General features: G+C 47.6%; 1 protein-coding gene across 1 annotated transcript in view; it reads left to right on the top strand.

Annotated features, from left to right (window-relative positions):
* LOC138259654 (disintegrin and metalloproteinase domain-containing protein 33-like) overlaps positions 1 to 23,559 on the top strand; it is a 371,113-nt gene that overhangs the window by 295,134 nt on the left and 52,420 nt on the right. Inside the window, exons 12-14 of the mRNA XM_069207553.1 lie at positions 10,887 to 11,064; positions 15,186 to 15,275; positions 20,697 to 20,892. Coding sequence (XP_069063654.1) covers positions 10,887 to 11,064; positions 15,186 to 15,275; positions 20,697 to 20,892 — 464 coding nt within the window. The remainder of the gene's footprint in view (positions 1 to 10,886; positions 11,065 to 15,185; positions 15,276 to 20,696; positions 20,893 to 23,559) is intronic.

The following is a 23,559-nucleotide window of genomic DNA, read 5'->3' as shown; positions in this document are numbered from 1 at the left end:
ACATAGCCTGTGCTGGTTGTGTGCATAGAGCCTGTGCTGGTTGTGGGCACAGATCCTGCGCTGGTTGTGTACACAAAGCCTGCGCTGGTGATGTACACATAGCCTGCGCTGGTTGTGTACGAGCTGGCTGTGTACACAGACCCTGGGCTGGTTGTGTACACATAGCCTGCACTGGTTTTGTATGCATAGCCTGCGCTGGTGATGCATACATAGCCTATGCTGGTTGTGTATACATAGCCTGTGCTGGTTGTGTACACAGATCCTGAGCTGGTGATGTATACATAGCCTGTGCTGGTTGTTTATACATAGCCTGTGCTGGTTGTGTGCACAGAGCCTATGCTGGTTGTGGGCACAGATCCTGCGCTGGTTGTGTACACAGAGCCTGGGCTGGTTGCGTACACAAAGCCTGTGCTGCTGATGGATACATAGCCTGTGCTGGTTGTGTACACAGAGCCTGGGCTGATGATGTATACGTAGCCTGTGCTGGTTGTGTAGACGTAGCCTGTGCTGGTTGTGTACACAGAGCCTGTGCTGGTTGTGTATACATAGCCTGGGCTAGTGATGTATGCATAGCCTGCGCTGGTTGTGTATACATAGCCTGTGCTGGTTGTGTGCATAGAGCCTGTGCTGGTTATGGGCACAGATACTGCGCTGGTTGTGTACACAAAGCCTGCGCTGGTGATGTATACATAGCCTGCGCTGGTTGTGTACACATGGCCTGCGCTGGTTGTGTACACATGGCCTTCGCTGGTTGTGTACACATAGCCTGCGCTGGTTGTATACACATAGCCTGCTCTGGTTGTGTACACATATACTGCGCTGGTTGTGTAGACATAGCCTGCTCTGGTTGTGTAGACATAGCCTGTGCCTGTGCTGAATGTGTACACAGAGCCTGTGCTGGTGATGTATACAAAGCCTGTGCTGGTTGTGTAGACATAGCCTGTGCTGGTTGTGTGCACAGAGCCTGTGCTGGGTGTGTACACACAGCCTGTGCTGGTTGTGTATACATAGCCTGTGCTGGGTGTGTACACACAGCCTGTGCTGGTTGTGTATACATAGCCTGTGCTGGTTGTGTATACACTTCCTGTGCTGGTTGTGTAGACATAGGCTGTGCTGGTTGTGTAGACATAGCCTGCCCTGGCTGTGTATACAAAGCCAGTGCTGGTTGGGTATACATAGCCTGTGCTGGTGGTGTAGACATAGCCTGTGCTGGTGGTGTAGACATAGCCTGTGCTGGTGGTGTAGACATAGCCTATGCTGGTTGTGTATACATAGCCTGCTCTGGTTGTGTACACATAGCCTGTGCTGGTTGTGTGCACAAAGCTTGTACTGGTGATGTACCCATAGCCTGGGCTCGTCGTGTATGCATGGCCTGTGCTGGCTGTGTACACATAGCCTGGGCTGGTGATGTATGCATAGCCTGGGCTGGTTGTGTAGACATAGCCTGTGCTGGTTGTGTACATATAGCCTGTGCTGGTTGTGTGCATATAGCCTGTGCTGGTTGTATATACATAGCCTGCGTTGGTTGTTTACACATAGCCTGTTCTGGTTCTGTACACATAGCCCGTGCTGGTTGTGTATACATAGCCTGCTCTGGTTGTGTACACATAGCCTGTGGTGGTGATGTACACATAGCGTGCGATAGTTGTGTACACAAAGCCTGCGCTGGTTGTGTGCACAGAACCTGGGCTGGTGATTTATACATAGCCTGCGTTGATTGTTTACACATAGCCTGTGCTGGTTGTGTACACATAGCCTGTGCTGGTTGTGTACATAGAGCCTGGGCTGGTGATGTACACATAGCCTGTGCTGGTTGTGTACACAGAGCCTGGGCTTGTGATGTATACATAGCCTGTGCTGGTTGTGTACACAGAGCCTCTGCTGGTTGTGTACACATAGCCTGTGCTGGTGATGTATACATAGCCTGCGCTGCTTGTGTATACATAGCCTGCGCTGGTTGTGTACACATAGCCTGCACTGGTTGTGTATACATAGCCTGCGCTGGTGATGTATACGTAGCCTGTGCTCGTTTGTGTATACATAGCCTGCTCTGGTTGTGTACACATAGCCTGGACTGGTGATGTATACATAGCATGCGCTGGTTGTGTACACAGAGCCTGGGCTGGTTGTGTACACAGAGCCTGTGCTGGTGATGGATACATAGCCTGTGCTGGTTGTGTACATAGAGCCTGAGCTTGTTGTGTACACATAGCCTGTGCTGGTTGTCTACACATAGCCTGTGTTGGTTGTGGGTACATAGCTTGTGCTGGTTGTGTATACAGAGCCTGGGCTGGTTGTGTATACATATCCTGTGCTGGTTGTGTATACATAGCCTACTCTGGTTGTGTATACATAGCCTGTGCTGGTTGTGTATACATAGCCTGCTCCGGTTCTGTATACATAGCCTGTGCCAGAGCCTGGGCTGGTTGTGTACACAGAGCCTGAGCTTGTGATATACACATAGCCTGTGCTGATTGTGTACACAGAGCCTGTGCTGGTTATGTATACGTAGCCTGGGCTGGTGATGTATACATAGCCTGCACTAGTTGTGTATACATAACCTGCGCTGGTTGTGTATACATAACCTGTGCTGGTTGTGTACGAGCTGGCTGTGTACACAGACCCTGGGCTGGTTGTGTATACATAGCCTGCGCTGGTGATGTATACATAGCCTATGCTGGTTGTGTATACATAGCCTGTGCTGGTTGTGTACACAGATCCTGAGCTGTTGATGTATACATAGCCTGTGCTGGTTGTGTATACATAGCCTGTGCTGGTTGTGTGCACAGAGCCTATGCTGGTTGTGGGCACAGATCCTGCGCAGGTTGTGTACACAGAGCCTGGGCTGGTTCTGTACACAAAGCCTGTGCTGGTGATGGATACATAGCCTGTGCTGGTTGTGTACACAGAGCCTGGGCTGATGATGTATACGTAGCCTGTGCTGGTTGTGTAGACGTAGCCTGTGCTGGTTGTGTACACAGAGCCTGTGCTGGTTGTGTATACATAGCCTGGGCTAGTGATGTATACATAGCCTGCGCTGGTTGTGTATACATAGCCTGTGCTGGTTGTGGGCACAGATCCTGCGCTGGTTGTGTACACACAGCCTGTGCTGGTTGTGTACACAGAGACTGTGCTGGTTGCGTATACATAGCCTGCTCTGGTTGTGTACACATAGCCTGTGGTGGTGATGTACACATAGCGTGCGATAGTTGTGTACACAAAGCCTGCGCTGGTTGTGTGCACAGAACCTGGGCTGGTGATGTATACATAGCCTGCGTTGATTGTTTACACATAGCCTGTGCTGGTTGTGTACACATAGCCTGTGCTGGTTGTGTACATAGAGCCTGGGCTGATGATGTACACATAGCCTGTGCTGGTTGTGTACACAGAGCCTGGGCTTGTGATGTATACATAGCCTGTGCTGGTTGTGTACACAGAGCCTCTGCTGGTTGTGTATACATAGCCTGTGCTGGTGATGTATACATAGCCTGCGCTGCTTGTGTATACATAGCCTGCGCTGGTTGTGTACACATAGCCTGCACTGGTTGTGTATACATAGCCTGCGCTGGTGATGTATACGTAGCCTGTGCTCGTTGTGTATACATAGCCTGCTCTGGTTGTGTACACATAGCCTGGACTGGTGATGTATACATAGCATGCGCTGGTTGTGTACACAGAGCCTGGGCTGGTTGTGTACACAGAGCCTGTGCTGGTGATGGATACATAGCCTGTGCTGGTTGTGTACATAGAGCCTGAGCTGGTTGTGTACACATAGCCTGTGCTGGTTGTGTACACATAGCCTGTGTTGGTTGTGGGTACATAGCCTGTGCTGGTTGTGTATACAGAGCCTGGGCTGGTTGTGTATACATATCCTGTGCTGGTTGTGTATACATAGCCTACTCTGGTTGTGTATACATAGCCTGTGCTGGTTGTGTATACATAGCCTGCTCCGGTTGTGTATACATAGCCTGTGCCAGAGCCTGGGCTGGTTGTGTACACAGAGCCTGAGCTTGTGATATACACATAGCCTGTGCTGATTGTGTACACAGAGCCTGTGCTGGTTATGTATACGTAGCCTGGGCTGGTGATGTATACATAGCCTGCACTAGTTGTGTATACATAACCTGCGCTGGTTGTGTATACATAACCTGTGCTGGATGTGTACGAGCTGGCTGTGTACACAGTCCCTGGGCTGGTTGTGTATACATAGCCTGCGCTGGTGATGTATACATAGCCTATGCTGGTTGTGTATACATAGCCTGTGCTGGTTGTGTACACAGATCCTGAGCTGGTGATGTATACATAGCCTGTGCTGGTTGTGTATACATAGCCTGTGCTGGTTGTGTGCACAGAGCCTATGCTGGTTGTGGGCACAGATCCTGCGCAGGTTGTGTACACAGAGTCTGGGCTGGTTCTGTACACAAAGCCTGTGCTGGTGATGGATACATAGCCTGTGCTGGTTGTGTACACAGAGCCTGGGCTGATGATGTATACGTAGCCTGTGCTGGTTGTGTACACAGAGCCTGTGCTGATTGTGTACACAGAGCCTGTGCTGGTTGGTTATACATAGCCTGGGCTAGTGATGTATACATAGCCTGCGCTGGTTGTGTATACATAGCCTGTGCTGGTTGTGGGCACAGATCCTGCGCTGGTTGTGTACACACAGCCTGTGCTGGTTGTGTACACAGAGACTGTGCTGGTTGTGTATACATAGCCTGTGCTGGTTGTGTACACAGAGCATGTGCTGGTTGTTTGTAGACATAGCCTGCGCTGGTTTGGTAGACATAGCCTGCTCTGGTTCTGTAGACATATCCTGTGCTGGTTGTGTATACGTAGCCTGCTCCGGTTGTGTATACCTAGCCTGTGCTGGTTGTGTACACAAAGCTTGCGCTGGTGATGTACACATGGCCTGCGCTGGTTGTGTACACATGGCCTGCGCTGGTTGTGTACACATGGCCTGCGCTGGTTGTATAGACATAGCCTGCTCTGGTTGTGTACACATATACTGCGCTGGTTGTGTAGACATAGCCTGCTCTGGTTGTGTAGACATAGCCTGTGCCTGTGCTGAATATGTACACAGAGCCTGTGCTGGTGATGTATACAAAGCCTGTGCTGGTTGTGTAGACATAGCCTGTGCTGGTTGTGTACACAGAGCCTGTGCTGGTTGTGTACACAGAGCCTGGGCTGGTGATGTATCCAAAGCCTGTGCTGGTTGTGTAGACATAGCCTGTGCTGGTTGTGTACACAGAGCCTGTGCTGGTTGTGTACACAGAGCCTGGGCTGGTGATGTTTACATAGCCTGTGCTGGTTGAGTAGACATAGCCTGTGCCTGTGCTGGATGTGTACACAGAGCCTGTACTGGTGATGGACACAGATCCTGTGCTGGTTGTTCACACATAGCCTGTGCTGGTTGTGTACACAGAGCATGGGCTGGTGATGGGTACATAGCCTGTGTTGGTTGTGTACACATAACCTCTGCTGGTTGTGTACGTGCTGGCTGTGCACACATAGCCTGTGCTGGTTGTGTATACAAAGCCTGTGTTGGTTGTGTGCACAGAGCATGTACTAGTTGTGTGCACAGATCCTGCGCTGGTTGTGTACACATAGCCTGCGCTGGTTGTGTACACATAGCCTGCGCTGGTTGTGTATACATACCGTGTGCTGGTTGTGTACACAGAGCCTGTGTTGGTTGTGTGCACAGATCCTGCGCTGGTTGTGTACACAGAGCCTGTGCTGGTTGTGTGAAGAAATAGCCTGGGCTGGTGATGTACACATAGCCTGCTCTAGTTGTGTACACATAGCCTGCTATTGTTGTGTAGACATAGCCTGCTCTGGTTGTGTATATGTTGTGTGTAGACATAGCCTGTGCTGGTTTTGTACACATAGCCTGCTCTGGTTGTGTACACATAGCCTGCGCTTGTTGTGTACACGTAGCCTGCACTGGTTGTGTATATGTAGCCTGCTCGGATTGTGTATGCATAGCCTGTGTTGGTTGTGTACAGAAAGCCTGTGCTGGTGATGTAGGCTATGTCTAGACATAGCCTGCACTGCTATGTATGAAAGTCTGCATTGGTTATATAGGCATAGAGTTTGTTGGTTGTGTAAACGTAGCCTGCGCTGGTTGTTTATACGTGGCCTGCACTGGTTGTGTATACGTGGTCTGCGCTGGTTGTGTATACGTAGCCTGCACTGATTGTGCATACGTAGCTTTAGCTCGTTGTGTGTAAGTAGCATGTGCCCGTTATGTAAATGTAACCTGCACTGGTTGTTTATACATAGCTTGCACCAGTTGTGTAGACATAGCCTGCGCTGGTTGTGTATATGTTGTGTGTAGACATAGCCTGTGCTGGTTTGGTACACATAGCCTGCTCTGGTTGTGTAGACATAGCCTGCGCTGGGTGTGTAGACATAGCCTGCGCTTGTTGTGTACACGTAGCCTGCACTGGTTTTGTATACGTAGCCTGCTCTGATTGTGTATACATAGCCTGTGCTGGTTGTGTACAGAAAGCCTGTGCTGGTGATGTACACATAGTCCGTGCTGGTTGTGTACTCAAGGCCTGCGCTGGTTGTGTACACATAGCCTGCGCTGGTTGTGTACACGTAGCCTGCGCTGGTTGTGTATACGTAGCCTGCTCTGATTGGGTATATGTAGCCCGTGCTGTTGATGTACACATAGCCTGTGCTGTTGATGTACACATAGCCTGTGCTGGTTGCGTACACAGAGCCTGAGCTGGTTGCGTACACAGAGCCTGAGCTGGTGATGTATACATAGCCTGCTCTGGTTGTGTACACATAGCCTGTGCTGGTGATGTATACATAGCCTGCTCTGGTTGTGTACACATAGCCTGTGCTGATTGTGTATACATATCCTGCTCTGGATGTGTATACATGGCCTGGGCTGGCTGTATACACAGACCCTGTACTGTTGATGTACACAGAGCCTGTGCTGGTTGTGTACACAGAGCCTGAGCTGGTGATGTATACATAGCTTGCTCTGGTTGTGTACACGTAGCCTGTGCTGGTGATGTATACATAGCCTGTGCTGATTGTGTATACATATCCTGCTCTGGATGTGTATACATGGCCTGTGCTGGCTGTATACACAGACCCTGTACTGTTGATGTACACAGAGCCTGTGCTGGTTGTGTACACAGAGCCTGGGCTGGTGATGGATACGTAGCTTGTGCTGGTTGCGTACACAGAGCTTGGGCTGGTGATGTACACAGAGCCTGGGCTGGTGATGGATACATAGCCCGTGCTGGTTGTGTACACATAGCCTGCTCTGGTTGTGTACACATAGCCTGTGCTGGTGATGTATACATAGCCTGCTCTGGTTGTGTACACATAGCCTGTGCTGATTGTGTATACATATCCTGCTCTGGATGTGTATACATGGCCTGGGCTGGCTGTATACACAGACCCTGTACTGTTGATGTACACAGAGCCTGAGCTCGTGATGTATACATAGCTTGCTCTGGTTGTGTACACATAGCCTGTGCTGGTGATGTATACATAGCCTGTGCTGATTGTGTATACATATCCTGCTCTGGATGTGTATACATGGCCTGTGCTGGCTGTATACACAGACCCTGTACTGTTGATGTACACAGAGCCTGTGCTGGTTGTGTACACAGAGCCTGGGCTGGTGATGGATACGTAGCTTGTGCTGGTTGTGTACACAGAGCTTGGGCTGGTGATGTACACAGAGCCTGGGCTGGTGATGGATACATAGCCCGTGCTGGTTGTGTACACGTAGCCTGTGCTGGTTGTGTATACATAGCCTGTCCTGGTTGTGTAAACATAGCCTGTGCTGGTGATATACACATAGCCTGTGCTGGTTGAGTATACATAGCCTATACTGGTGATGTACACATAGGCTGTGCTGGTTGTGTACACAGAGCCTGGGCTGGTTGTGTATACATCATCTGAGGTAGGTATTTATGAAAGTCTGCATTGGTTATATAGGCATAGAGTTTGTTGGTTGTGTAAACGTAGCCTGCGCTGATTGTTTATACGTGGCCTGCACTGGTTGTGTATACGTGGTCTGCGCTGGTTGTGTATAAGTAGCCTGCACTGATTGTGTTTATGTAGCCCGCTCCAACTGTAGGTTTATAGCCTGCTCCAATTGCATATCACCATGCTGCAAGTGTGCCTGCGGTGCATGCAGGATTGTTTTTGTGCTGGAAGGGTTGCAAGCCTCTCGTAAGTATGCCCCATAGTCTGCTCATAGCCTGTGCCAGTGTTGTTTACGCGGGTACAGATCTCTATTGCATGTATAGCAATAGGTAATGGTGGAGCAGTATGGGGTTAAACAAATATACATATGCATGCTCAGCCCATATTCTACTACAAATACTTGCCTAAATTGCTTCATTAAAATGATGACAAACAATTGTCTCTTATAACCACAGATTGTCTGCTTCATGTGCCTTACTCTAAAGCCATGGCTGCCATTGTTTTAGTTACATTACCATTTTCTGGGCCCAAGACCCAACACACTTTAACACAAGAAGATTTAGCATTCTACAGTGATGTCACCGCAAATTAACTTTGTATTGGCCTCAAAGGACTACAGTCAAGGACGTCCATTTATAACATTCACGGTACTTTCCTTGAACTTTAAGATTCTTAGCCATTTGGCAATTGCTTGTTTTCTGATGCAGATAATGTGCTGTCAGTCTCCTTTACTACTCCCCTGATGTTTCATTGATTTGACCCGCCCACAAATCTCCTGATAGCAGATTTCAGAATGACAGAAATAAGTGGCAAAATATAGAATTCTATCTCAAAGCATCACCATCTTTACCTGTGACTGTGTCAGCAATAGCTATTGATTGCTACATGGACATCACAGAAGTAAACAGCTGAAGCCATCTTTTTCCTAACTCTAGATCCACCTACCCTCGGAGTTATTCATTATTTGTGCTGTTTGTCATCATGTTGTATTCATAAACATGGTTATTTAAATTGTAATGTTTATCAAACATATCTTTGAACTACATCTGAATGATCTGAGTGGACAGCCTGCCAGTGGCTGTGTCCCACCTCCAATTCCATCCTGTCTGTTCCCAGCACATCAGTGCTTCTATTCCACTTTCTGGCAGGGAGGATGCTGATCCTTCCTGTTCCTAGTACTTGGTGCTTGACATTTCTAAGGACATCCTTATGAGGCGTGGCTAAGCATGATTGTGTGACTATGGTTCGTCTTCATGGAATGCGGATGCTCTTGCTCAGGTGTATTGAAAGTGGGAGGCAGGGCTACCTTAGGGCCCTGACTAAGTGAACGTAAGATAGACATAGGATGGTGTGTTAGGTCTTCCATGTTTGACACATGATAGAGTTGCTTTTTAATTCTTCCCCTCCCTGAAGCAACCATACTTATACGGACTGTGGTCAGAAGACAATGGGGAGTGTAGATGAGCACAGTCCACTAAAGAATCTGTAGAATTGATGGCTTGGGATGGGGAAGCAGCTGGTAGGTGTGAAAAGGGAAGTTGGAGGGCTAGGATGCAAATGCATTTTTGGTTGACAGCCTGGGATGGCCTACCATGATCAGCTTCAGCTCCTTTGGCGTAAAGATGTTTTTTGCCCTTAATTACCTTGTTGGTTCTTCTTCAGGGCATGAGGAATTCACTTCCCACATTGACTATAGAGGGCATGCCTTATCATACCAGTTTCCAGACTGCCTAGATAAATTGTATCCCATTAGGCTACAGTACCAGTAAAGGCCTCATACTTATTGGCATAGATGCTCGGCGAGAGGACCATTTTGCAAACAAAATAATGGGCACCAATGATGAAGATGAGCATGGCACTGGCTCAATAGGCCACAATCTTGAGGCTTAGGGGACCACTTAGAGTCTGGGACGTGGTCTTCTGGCTTGACAAGTCAGAGAAGGCTAGGTCCTCCACTGCGTTAGCAGAGGTCTGCCCACCGGGGGACATATTCATGGGATTGCCACACAGTGCAGCGAGCAAGTCACCTTTCTAAGCAGCACTGCATGACAGGGAAAGGGTATGAATGTGCGGTATTTAAAAGAATATGCATATTCCTACCTTTGTCCCTGTGCTGGTGCCGTTCTGGCTGCCTAGCACACCCATGCAACACCCATGGAATGCCTCCCTGGCGCAGAGTAAGACAATGCAGGGATTAGCGCTCTGTTGCTTTGCTCGAGGTTTATGAAGCCACTCAGGGCCAAGTAAGGTGCCTTCTGTGACTTCATAAATCTCATGTTTGAATTGCGTCACTCTTGCAGTACATTGTGGAGTGCAAGATCAACGCAATGGGGCTCGTAAATATGCCCCCAGATTTAGAGATTCTTTCTTACCGCATCCCTGTGGCATCAGTGAAGTTTCTGCTGTGCCAGCTCTACTTGGGGTACTGATCCTTCGCTCAGCGGGCACCCTTGTTTGATGTTCGCCACATGTTTTTGTTTTTCAGTACCAAACACCCAAAGTAAAAAACAAAAAGAAAATCACAAAAACACCCAGCACTCTGTTGCACTGAGAGTTTTCGCTTAGAGCTTAGGGGGAATTTCTGTTGGTTCCTGTTCAGCATTGTAAGGCTGTTCCCAATAATACCTAAAAAATTAGAAAAATGTTTGTTGGAAGAACCATCCTAAGTAAGGTGGACCTAATGTATTATAGACCAATGGCGCTATGATGGAATGGCTGTTAGTAAGAGTTTATGATGGCACTGCCTGCTGATACTCCACTGGAGGAAACCTGACCCTTTGCCCACCCCTTACGGTGGTGGACGAACAAATGGGACATCCACTATTTTTTGTCGTAAGTAATCTCATTTGTTTCCTGGATGGGTACAGGTGAGCGCATTGTTTACTTTTATTATTTCACTAGTTCCTATCTCATTGCTTTCCATTTCACAGCCACCCATTCCCACGTGTGTTCAGTTCATGCAGTAAAAAGCAGCTGTTGAATTACTTCCAGAAAGGAGGTGGAATGTGCCTTTTCAACATGCCTGACACCAAGGACCTGGTGGCTGGAAAGAAGTGCGGCAACGGCTTTCTGGAGAGCGGAGAAGAGTGTGACTGCGGCGAGCCAGAGGTATTGGCTATATTTTGTTTAGGACTTTGGCTGGTCTTCTAAACTTGAACCCCGTCATCTAACAGCTCGGGCCTGATTTAGAACTGGGTGGATGGGTTACTCTGTCACAACAGTGACGGATTTCCCGTCTGCCGAAATATAAATCCCATAGAATATAATGGGACTTAGATTTTTAGGGATGGGTTACTCCGTCACAACGGTGGTAGAAATCCCGTCCACCGAGTTCTAAATCAGGCACGTTGATATAGAAAGCATTAAATACTGAATTATAAATGACATAGGGGGCAATTTAGAGATTGGGGGGGGTAAAGTGCACTGACGAAAAATATTAGTGCTCTTGCCCCTCCAAAGTTGTGTCCCTCCAGCCCCATTTGGAGGTAGAGGAACCAGAGGGTTTCGACTGGCATAGCATCAGCTTGACCCACTGTCAGGAGCGTCTGACTGACCGACACAAGCCTCTGGGCCGCAGGTCATAGCAATGGTTTCCCTGCCCTATTTAGTTCAGGATGACCTGTCAATAAGTTTATCTGTCTGGGACCACCATTGTAGGTAGTCCTGGGCAGGGAAATCAGACAATGACCCCAATGTATACGGAGAAAACTCCATGCATATCACAGCCATTAGTCCTTTGTTTTTAATAAACAAACCCATACTCAGCAAAAGTTCAGTGCCTTCTGTGGCCAGTGGCGCCCGGCAACTTTAGGAGGGAGGGGGGGTGGGCGGGATACACACAAACACACGCACACGCTCATTCTTTCACACACAGACACGCACGCACATCTATTAACAACACTCATACCATTCAAACATGCACGCACCAAACATTCATTTTAAAAGATCGCACACACTCATTCTTTCACAGACACACGCACGCATGCATGCACACATATCAATTAACAACACTCATAAACTCAAACATGCACGCGCACACCAAACATTCAATCACACACTTACCTTCAGCCTCCAGGTCCCAGGAGGGTTGGGACTGCTGCCTTCCCTCATTGGCTGACCTTTGGTCAGGTCAGCCAATGGGGGAAGGCAGCAGTCCCAGCCTCGTCACAGAGTGGGATGGGGTCAGTGAGACGGCTGACCCCACTCCACTCTGTGACGAAGTGTCACTGATTGACACTCGCCCTGGGCACTTCAGGGCTTAAACCTGAAGCGCCCAGGGAGAGTGTCAATGGGTGACGCTTTCCTCGTCACCCAGGGGAGGGCCTCGAGGCACCTTTGCTGAGCCGAGGAGGTCACGCCCATAGGAGCTGTGACCTCCTCAGCCCAGCAAAGTTCAGCTCAGGCAGCCGGAGTGTGCTCAAATCGCGCATGTCTGCTCCTGGCTGCCTGAGCTGAACATGAAGAGTGTCTGTCAGGCAGACCTTTGTTCAGCCTAACAGACACCCTTCATGAGGGGCAAAAGGTGGGGGGCGAGGCCCCTCCGCCCTAAAGGACGGGCCGCCACTGTCTGTGGCGTCATCACATTGGTGGCTGTGCTGATGGCATTAAGATATATATAAGTCTGTAGGACTGCTCAAAAATTTGCAAGGCGGTTTTAAGCTGAGGAGTAGAGTCGATGTGGGACGCTGGTGGGCCTCGAGGACCCTAAAGGTCATTTGTAGGATGTGACTACTAATATCCTTAACTTTAAGTTTGACCTTCCGATGGATTCCAAACATGCACAAAAATACAGAGTTGGGGAAAAATCTGTTCAGGACAAGCAAATAGGATAGCGTCTTCAAAAGCTCTCCAATAATTATCACCCATACTGTGCTTGACCACTTTAAAGACTCCTTTAGCCATTTATCTTATACATCTCACATCTCGTGTTCCTTTTATCTCAGGTCTCGCTTACTCTCCTCTTATCCACTTATTAGCCATTGGCTTTATGCTTGGATTTTGACGCTGTAGAGCTCTTCATACTATAGAAATACCATATACATACATTCATTCATATATACATACATGTGTACATAGATACATACATACATCTCAATCTGTTATACTGTCCGACTTTATAGTGACGTTAACTTCCTTTTCTATGTTTGATCCAATACTGTGACTACTGGATTCTCAGAAAGGGTGTTCCTGTCTCCCCAATGCATGTTTTCCACGAATACTTTACAAACAGGTATTAAAGAGTATGTGACTATCCTTCATTTTCTGAAATGTTTTTATATGGACCTTGAGCATACATTATGTAATTACTGTGCCTCAGTGGACCCCAGTTTGAACCAGCCAGCTGTAGGGACATATGGAGGATATCCATAAACCATTGCAGGCTCCAACTGGTCTTTAGACCATGAAACAGCACAAACACCAACAGCATCCCAGAAGCTGGTTTAAGGCTCCCCAAAACAAAGTGAACTGTAGCTATATAATCAGCTCAGCTCTTGGATTTAGGACTGTGTTTTATGATGGTTCATGTGGAACTCCACAGGGACCATGAAGTCTTTGGAAAGAGGCTGGCACTCTTGAGGAATCTCTGGAGAAGGCCTCATGCACTAACCATATATGAGTCTCCAAGAGACAAGATCTCCATCAGCTGTGTGAGATGTTCAGTTGAGGGTGTGAGGGAAGCATAACATAATCAAACATCACAGTTTACCAGTGATGTTCACAAAGAGCTGTCATGACTGGCTCTCAGGTTTGAAGAGATCTTCATTTAGAAAGCCGACAGTTTGCAAAGGCGAGGGCAGGGTTTGTAGATATACAAATCACCTTACGTGCACAGTGGTGACCCCAAAACAGACTATGAAAAGAGGGGAAGTTTGGGAATAGAAGTACAATGTTTGAGCCTGAGCTTTGGTGGGATGGGGGGCGGTGAGGTGAGTGAGGATGGGTTTGAGGCAAATGCAGACAACAGCTTACTGTGCACACATGAAGGAGGCTCTTTGTGGTTGTGGATTAATAAGTCATTAAGAAGTAGATCATTGTCCATGGTCTTTTGACATTACTTTAGTTCGAAGAGGCCTATGTTGTTACCTTTCATCAGTTGACTGTGCTGCCCAATGTCCTGTGTTTTTAGTCCCTTTCATCGGCTACTGACTCTCCCTTTGGGAGACTAATCCTACATGCAAAGCCTCTGTTTGAAAGAGGATTAAAAGACTTCACTTCTGCCCGAGTAGACCACCTTTAGTGCTATCCTGGCAGCTCTGAAGGGTTCCTCGGTGCCTTGGGGGCTACACAATATGGCCTGACATTATCCACCCTCACATTTCACTTGTGTCATCAGTAAATTAGACATTATTTGCCCTCACACCCCATTTGCATTCCCACAGTTCCTCATTGGCCTTACTCATTATGACACCAATCAGTGCAATAAGTGGTCAGAAAATGAAAGGCATTGAATTCATTGTGGTCGTGTGACCAAGCTGTCAGTTCTGTAACCTGAAGTTCTGGGTTCCAGTCCCACCTTTCCTGTTTCATGGAAGTATTTGATCTTTGGCAAACCATTTCATCACTCTGTGATTCTTCATTTCATAGTAACAGGCACACTTAAAATTGGAGGAGGTTTTTAATGAAGAATAGTCTAGTGGCGAATTCTCTGCAGTGCAGAAATTGCTGTTGAATGGTCCCTGTCATCTATGAGTTCAGTGGAAGCAATTTACTTAGCAGATTGTCCAAAAAGGTAGAATCCTCCATCAGAGATAGCATTAGGAGTACTTTCTGTTCCCACTCACCCCTAAATGACCAGTCACCCCTAAATCAGACCATTGTCTTTATGCTCTTTATAACATTTGCAGTAAGGGTGGGGTCAACTATAAACCCGCTGCTGCTGTGATCTTTTTTTCAGCATCATGTTCAAATCATTGCCAGTGGATTTAATGATGGCACTGTGTGACACAGCAAGAGTCACAACATAACACCCTGTAAACTGGGTGCCAAGCGGATGTACGTGCATACGGAACAGTGCAATGCATAATGCTCGGTGTCTGCTTCTACGATGGCCCTGTGCCTATAAACTGAACATTCCCTGATAGCATCATGTGTCTTGGTCCTTGCAAACCCACTTCCAGGGTGAACGCACAGAATGAAGGTTATGTTTCTTTCAATGCTATTTGTTAAAAGCACCCAAGCTGTACTGTTTATGAGAGTAACAGAGAGTTTTGTATCTGCTCTTTCCTCAGGAATGTATCAACCCCTGCTGCAATGCCAACAACTGTACCCTGAAGCTAGATGCCCAGTGTGCCCATGGGGACTGCTGCCAGAGCTGCAAGGTAATGTAATTCATGCCTCCAGCATAAGTCTGACATACAACACTTCATGTACAGTTTAGAAGCCTCAAGACCTATATTCTTGAATATCAGTTGTCAAACCATCGGCTGAGCAGCCTTTACACTGAATCCTCCACAAGGTCGGACCAATGTCTGGTGAAGTCATGGCCAGGTGTGAGCCAGTTTGGTGCCCTCTTGAGGACAATTCTGGTCACATTATAAGTCATCTTCCTGCTACAGCCATTAATGTAGCCCTGGTTGAACCTTGTGGGAAGTGTCTGCCATGAATATTGACCACAGAGTATCAATAGGATACAATGTCAAGGACAAAACATTTATAAAAAACATATTGACAAGTAAGTCTAGATTTTCTTTACCCAACTCCACATATATGTACATATATCTTCATTGTATATAGATGTGGAGTTAGACATACTAAGGGCTTAATTTAGATATTGGCAGACGGCTTATTACTCCGTCACAATGGTGATGGATATCCTGTCCACTGACATCTATATCCCATAGGATATAATGAGATTTAGATTTTGGGAGACAGGATATCCAGCACCGTTGTGACGATGTAACCCGTCCACCAATATCTAAATCAGGCCCTAAATCTGTACTTCCACATGTGCACTTACCTTTCAATATTTTGTCCTTCGATATTCTGTCCTCGATATTCTTGTACCACAATATTCTGGGGGGCAATATTCACTAGTACAATACTTTTGGCATAGTGATCGGTACTGTAAGTGCAGACAGTGTGGAGCACCACAAGACTGAGAAAGATAGAACAGAGAGATAGGATGAGAACCAGCCAACTGAGTAGAGCTCCTGTGATCCAGAGATTGCATAATGAAGATAGTAGAGGGTTGGTCAACAGTAGGAAAAGCCGTGGAGTGATCAAGGAGCTTGAGGAAAAAGAGGGTCGGCGATTCTGGTGTGCACAGCTTATGAAGTTGTAGATGTCGGTGTTGGCAGAGTCTATGACGTGTATCCAGATTGAAATGGGTCTATCATATAATGAGTAGTGATGAAGGTAAGGTGATTAAAAAGTAAGCACTCAAGAATTTTAGAGACAATTGTAAGGAGAGAGTAAGGGTGTTAGCTATCTTGCCATGAGTAGCGAGAAAAGAGGTAAGACAAATCAAACTAAGGGCCTGATTTAGATCTTGGCGGTATTACTGCCAAGCTGCGTCGGGGCCAAAAAGACCACCACGTCGGTAGTCTCCCGTCTGCCTTATTTAGATGTATTGCAGCTGGGCCACAGACCGCCATGACGGAGTGCTCTCCCTTGCCATCAGACAGGTGGGATCCCTGCGTCCATATTTGTAGAAAAGTACGATCTTGCTTGGCATGTTACCCCCATTTTTACTTGTGTGTCAGTTTGTTTTTACCTGTCTCACTGGGATCCTGCTAGCCAGGACCCCAGTGCTCATAGTTTGTGGCCTGACCATTTTTACCAATTTTGATTGGCACACTGGAACACACTTATAATTCCCTAGTATATGGTACCTAGCTACCCAGGGTATTGGGGTTCCAGGAGATCCCTATGGGCTGCAGCATTTCTTTTGCCACCCATAGGGAGCTCAGACAATTCTTACACAGGACTGCCACTGCAGCCTGAGTGAAATAATGTCCACGTTATTTCACAGCCATTTTACACTGCACTTAAGTAACTTATAAGTCACCTATATGTCTAACCCTCACTTAGTGAAGGTTAGGTGCAAAGTTACTAAGTGTGAGGGCACCCTGACACTAGCAAAGGTGCCTCCACATAGTTCAGGGCAATTTCCACAGACTTTGTGAGTGCGGGACACCATTACACGAGTGCACTACATATAGGTCAATACCTATATGTAGCTTCACAATGGTAACTCGAATATGGCCATGTAACATGTCTGAGATCATGGAATTGTCCCCCCCCATGCCAAATCTTGCATTGGGGTGCCAATCCCATGCATCCCCGGGTCTCCAGCATGGACCCCGGGTACTGCCAAACTAGCTCTCTGGGGTTTTCACTGCAGCTACTGCTGCTGCCAACCCACAGACAGGCTTCTGCCCTCCTGGGGTCTGGGCAGCCCAGTCCCAGGAAGGCAGAACAAAGAATTTCCTCTGAGAGAGGGTTTTACACCCTCTACCTTTGGAAATAGGTGTGAAGGGCTGGGGAGGAGTAGCCTCCCCCAGCCTCTGGAAATGCTTTGAAGGGCACAGATGGTGCCCTCCTTGCATAAGCCAGTCTACACCAGTTCAGAGATCCCCCAGCCCCTGCTCTGGTGCGAAACTGGACAAAGGAAAGGGGAGTGACCCCTCCCCTGGTCATCGCCACCCCAGGGGTGGTGCCCAGAGCTCCTCCAGTGTGTCCCAGACCTCTGCCATCTTGAATGCAGAGGTGTGAGGACACAATGGAGGCCTCTGAGTGGCCAGTGCCAGCAGGTGACGTCAAAGACCCTTCCTGATAGGTACTTACCTGACTAGGTGGTCAAGCCTCCTCTGAGGGCTATTTAGGGTCTCTCCCATGGGCTTCTCTTCAGATAACGAATGCAAGAGCTCACCAGAGTTCCTCTGCATCTCCCTCTTCGACTTCTGCCAAGGATCGACCGCTGACTGCTCCAGAACGCCTGCAAAACTGCAAGAAATTAGCAAGAAGACTACCAGAGAAATTTTAGCACCTAATCCTGCCAGCTTTCTTAACTGTTTCCTTGTGGTGCATGCTCTGGGGGCTGTCTGCCTTCACCATGCACTGGAAGCCAAGAAGAAATCTCCTGTGGGTCGACGGAATCGTCCCCCTGCTCCACCAAACTACAGCCTCACCGGTACTCTGGGTCCCCTCTCATCCTGACGAGCATGGCCCCTGGACACAGGTGGTGGACCCAAGTGACCCCGCTGGTCCAGTGGTCCAACTGTCCGAATTTGGAGAAGGTAAGTCCTTGCCTCCCTCCCCAGACAGTAATCCTGTGCACTGTGTGATCTGCAGCTACGAGGGTTTCTGTGCATATTTCCAAGAAATCCTGCATGCACAGCTGAGCCTAGGTCCCCAGCACTCCGTCCTGCGATGCTCAGCTCCCTGAGTTGACCTCTGGTGTCGTGGGACCTCTCTTTGCAGTGTTGAGATGACCGCCATGTTCAGTCTTCTTGAACCCGGGTTCAAGGACTCCTGCGGGTGCTTCCCTCCTTTCAGTGGGCTCTCTACATTGCTGAGGGCCCCCTCTGTCTCCTCACCTGAGTGGCAACATCCTGGTACTTCCTGGGCCCGGGCAGCACCCTTTTTCTTCAACCGCGACTGTTGCAGATAGCAAGGCTTGTTTGCGGTATTTTGCTCAGGAAACAACTCTGCATCCACCAGCATGCCACGGGACACCTTCTGCACAAAGCAGAACCTCCTACCTCCTTTCGTTGGTGCAAAACCAGCATCTTCTTCCAACCGGAGGCAGTCATTTTGCACCTTCATCCAGGGTTTAGTGGGCTCCTGCCCCCCCTGGACACTTTAGCGACTCTTGGACTTGGTCCCCTTACTTTACAGGTCTTCAGGTCCAGGAATCCATCTTCAGTGCTTTGCAATCTGTTGTGGTCCTTGCAAAATCCTTTATCACGACTGTGTGTTTTGGGGACAATAGTAGTACTTTACTCTTACTTTCCTGGGTCCTGGGGTGGGGTCTCCTTTACACCCTTAGTGTTTCCTCACACTCCCAGCGACCCTCAACCCACTACACTTGCCTGGTGGTGCATTTGTTTTTCGCATTCCACTTACATAGTATATGGTTTGTGTTGCCCCAAGGCCTATTGCATTCTATTGTGTTTTATAGTGTTTGCACTACCTTCTGACTGTTTTACTTACCTGATTTGGTTATTTGTGTATATTTTGTGTATGTTACTTACCTCCTAAGGAAGTATATCCAATGAGATATTTTTGGCACATTGTTACTAAAATAAAGTAACTTTTTTTTAGTAAATATGAGTATTGTCTTTCTTATGATATAGTAGCTATATGATATAAGTGGTATAGTAGGAGCTTTGCAAGTCTCCTAGTTCAGCCTTGGCTGCTCTGCTATAGCTACCTCTAACAGCCTAAGCTGCTATAACACTACTACACTTTACTAATAAGGGATAACTGGACCTGGTATAAGGTGTAAGTACCACTTTTACCCACTACAAGCCAGGCCAGCCTCCTACAGCCAAGTGTAGAGCTGTAGTCTTTGCACTCACATGTCCGTTGTGTAAGTGATCGGGGAGGATAGATGAGGTTGTTGGTGAGTGGTTTTTGTGAACAATGAAATGTCATAAGAAAGGGTACAGGAGTTTGCGTGTACCTTGTGATGGGTGTGCAGTAATTAGTAGGCTGAGCTAATTGTCCATAACATTCCAAGGCTGTATGGGGTGATAGGATAATATGAGGACAGAGGTAGTAATGGAAATCAACTATACAAAAAACATCACAGGTAGTGGCAAAATCACAGGTAGGAACCAGCTAACTTGTAGGCGACTGCTCACAGGTAGGCGCAAGCTCACAGGAAGGCGCAAGCTCACATGTAGGCGCAAGCTCACATGTAGGTGCAAGCTCACAGGTAGGCGCAAGCTCACATGTAGGCGCAAGCTCATGTAGGCGCAAGCTCACATGTAGGCGCAAGCTCACAGGTAGGCGCAAGCTCACAGGTAGGTGCAGGGTCACCGGTAGGTCCAAAATCATAGGTTGGAGCAAAAACACAGAGAGGTAGGAGGAGAATTAAAGGCAGGAACAACATGACGGGAACACTAATCCCACCCCTGGGCACAAGAGTAATATGGAGCAATGAGTGTCTGCCCAGATCAATGACTAGTGCTAGAAAAGGCACAGCGAGTGGCTCTGAGCCACTGCTGACTACAACAGCCCCACACAAGAGGTCACACAAGGATCTGTGGACATATCCTGACAATCCTATGATTAAGAATGTTGCTACTAATAAAATAGCAATGCCTACACCTATAGTGTTTAGAAAGGCCAACATTCTCAAGGCACTGATTAAGTCTTACCCAACTCAATGGTAATTGTTTTACTGACTTCAGACCATTATCAAATTCATTTGCATGATTTGTACCTACAACCTTTGTAAATGGAGATATCTCCCCCTCAAGATCTCTCTTTTTTCTTCCACCTTCCATGCTGTCTGTTTCCCTTGCTTTGCTCCCCCTTTGCTTCCTCAGCCCTGTTTCACTTCCCCATTTATTCGGTCCATAATTACTTCTCCTTATTCTGCATTAGCCTTTCATGTTACCCCTTTACGTTTTCCCTTCATTGTTTTATCTTGTCACTTGCCCCCTATTCTGTCTCGCACTTTGTCAGGATATTCCATTTCATTGCACTATTTAATGGAAAGGACTGTGCTCAACAGGCACCTTCCATGGTACTAACCCATCATGTCCACTTCCTCTCCTAACATGTCGCAGCTGAAAACAGCAGGAGTATTGTGTCGGGAGCCATCTGGCTCATGTGATCTTGCCGAGTACTGCACCGGTGCCTCACCCTACTGCCCTGCGAACGTGTACCTGTTGGATGGCTCCTTCTGTAGGCATGAGGATGCCTACTGCTTCAACGGGATGTGCTTGACCCACCAACAGCAGTGCGAGCAGCTCTGGGGACCAGGTACGTCAGTGGGAGACAATCATGGCAGTAAGATAACAGCAAAGTACTGTAGAAATGATTCAGAAGAAGTGGCTACATAGGCTTCCCACAAGTGCTTTGGGCATCAGAAGGGTAAAAAGGCACCTTGCACATACATCACAATACAATGCAATGGCAACCCGGTGCCAAGAAGCATCGATTGATTACCACAATTAGAAAACACTGAAGTGCAGTATGAAGCTCTATACCAGTCACTAACTGTTGTTATTATTATTCTCTCTTGAGGAGTCATGTTCACATGATGTTTCAGGCAGCAGTAAGTCTCCTGCCAATGCAAGAGATTAACTAGACTGCAGTGTAACTTGTCTTCAGCACCAAGGGTCAGTTGTCTAAGTCCTAGATGATGTTCTGACATTTCTGTAAGCAATTTTAGAAGGTCTCTAAGGCCACCTGTGCTTTGTTGCTCTTTGTTCTATACTTATTTCTATTCTATTCTTGCGGTCTTATGTAGCGCATGCCTCCCAGCGCTGTTACAGACACTGCAATAGGCAGATGGTGATAGCAGGGGTGGGGAATCGCGCTATAGAGCCAGGTCTTCAGAGCCTTATGGAAGGAAAGCTCATGCTCCAGAAGGTGCATTTTCAGTGGTAGAGTGTTCCAAAGCTCGGGGGCTAGAAAAGAAGTGGGCCGGCCTCTCCAGCGAGACCTGTGAAACCTGGGAACCTTAAGCAGCAATGCAGATGAAGAAAGAAAAACTCTAAGCAGTTGGTAGGGATAGGCTAAATATCTCAACACAGAGGGGGCCTTGTTATGAATTGCTCTATGCAAGATACAGAGAGACTTAAACTGCACTCGCTGTTCCACCGGAAGCCAGTTCAGGTCCCTCAAGGCCATCAGGGCCGAAGCATGTTTGGGAACATTCATCACGAGGTGAGCGGCAGCATTCTGCACTGTCTGCAACCTCCTGATGACATAGACAGGACAGCCTAAAAACAAGGTGGGTCCAAATCTAAGAAGGACTAAGACGAGGGCCTGAACAACCATTCGCCTGGCGTTAGAGGGAAGTAGATGAATGACCTAACACAGCAGTTTCAAAATGCCAAAGCAGTTAGCTGCAGTTTTTATTTGCTTGCAAGTCAGTAGTGAGGCCGGTGTCAAGCCAGAATCCAAGGCTTTTTATTGAATTCTTCGGACTAGGAAGGTTACTGAAACAACCTAAGCAAGGGTTCAAGGCAGGGTTGCAGAGAGTATTGCACAACTGCATAATAAGTAAATAAATAGTAAGTCAAAGGAACACCAGCAGAGATGTGGATAGGGGTGATCGACCCAACCAGTTGTGTGTCATCTGCATATGAGACCAACGAAAGCCCGCAGGCCTGAACAATGTCAGTCACAGGGCGGAGATAAAGACTAAACAAAGTTGGCCTCACGCCGGAACCCTGAGGCACTCCACTACAAGATGGACGGCTTTCTGAAAGGAAAGGCCAATTTGGGACCTGAAAAGACCAGTCCTGAAGAAAGGAAACAACCCAATCCAATGCTTTACCCCCAATACCAATGTTAGCAATCCTCTGCAAGAGGATGGAATGATCTACGGTATTGAAGGCAGTGCTGAGATCCAGCAGGATTATAGCTGCCAGACCGCCCTGATCCAAAAGTCTCCTAAGTTTCTCTACCACTGCCAGTAGAGCAGTTTCAGTGCTATGTCGGGAGTGAAAGCCCATCTGAGTGTGGTGGAGTACCACATTCAATTCAAGGAAGCCGGAGAGATGCTTATTGACATATTTTTCCAGCAACTTAGAAAACTCGGCAGCAACAATATAGGTCTATATGTGCTTAGAATGTCAGGATCCGGATTGGGTTTGTTTAGGAGTGGCTTGACGATTGCATGTTTCCATTGACAGGGTACAAGCCCATATGATAAAGAAAGATTAAATAAGTCTGTCAATGCAGGGACAACAATATCGGACACTTGGCAGAGAATACGCATAGGAGCGGGATACAAAGGAGAGCCTGATTTTACTGTATTTATACGCTCCTCAACTGCATCTATAGTAAGGGGAGGGAAGGCCAGGAGAGAACACTCTAACAAGTTGCTGGAAGGACCACTAGAGCAGGAATCTGACAACATGAGAGTGTTAGAGAAGGAGGTGTAAATGTCAATGATCTTTTTGTGACAAAACAAAGCCAGCTTGTTACAATGATGTACAGAGGCCGTAGAGGTGGGGCCATCTGCTGCAGGTTCGATAATATGGTTAGGGATCTTAACAATGTCCTTGGGGGAGCTGGAGGAATTAGAGATTCTGGAAGAACAGAAGATAGCTTGAGCTTTCTTGATCTCTACATGATAGCACCATGATATTTCAGCCTCTTGTTCCTTTTCTATGAGGAGTTCATCTGCCATTTCGTTTTCGGGGGTCACACTGTGTATGTGTGGACCTTGCTGCAGCAGGGAAGACCGGCTCCTGCTATTAGGTTTGGATCTAGTTGGCTTTACACATATCAGATCTTTTTTGGTGGGTCTTTCTTTCCACTGCTGTGGTTCTCTCTGCTCTCCTCAACACATTTCCACAGGTGCATCAGCTGCTTGGCAGCCTATCTCCATCATAGCTGTGGCATGATCCCACCACTGCAGGTACACAAACACAGGTGTGACACCATGGGTGCCCTGGCTGTTTGCCAATGTGC

The sequence above is a fragment of the Pleurodeles waltl genome, chromosome 1_1 (assembly GCF_031143425.1).
Source record: "Pleurodeles waltl isolate 20211129_DDA chromosome 1_1, aPleWal1.hap1.20221129, whole genome shotgun sequence".
Lineage (NCBI taxonomy): Eukaryota > Metazoa > Chordata > Amphibia > Caudata > Salamandridae > Pleurodeles > Pleurodeles waltl.
Note: the sequence above shows the minus strand (reverse complement) of the source record. Positions and strands in the feature narration are given on the sequence as shown.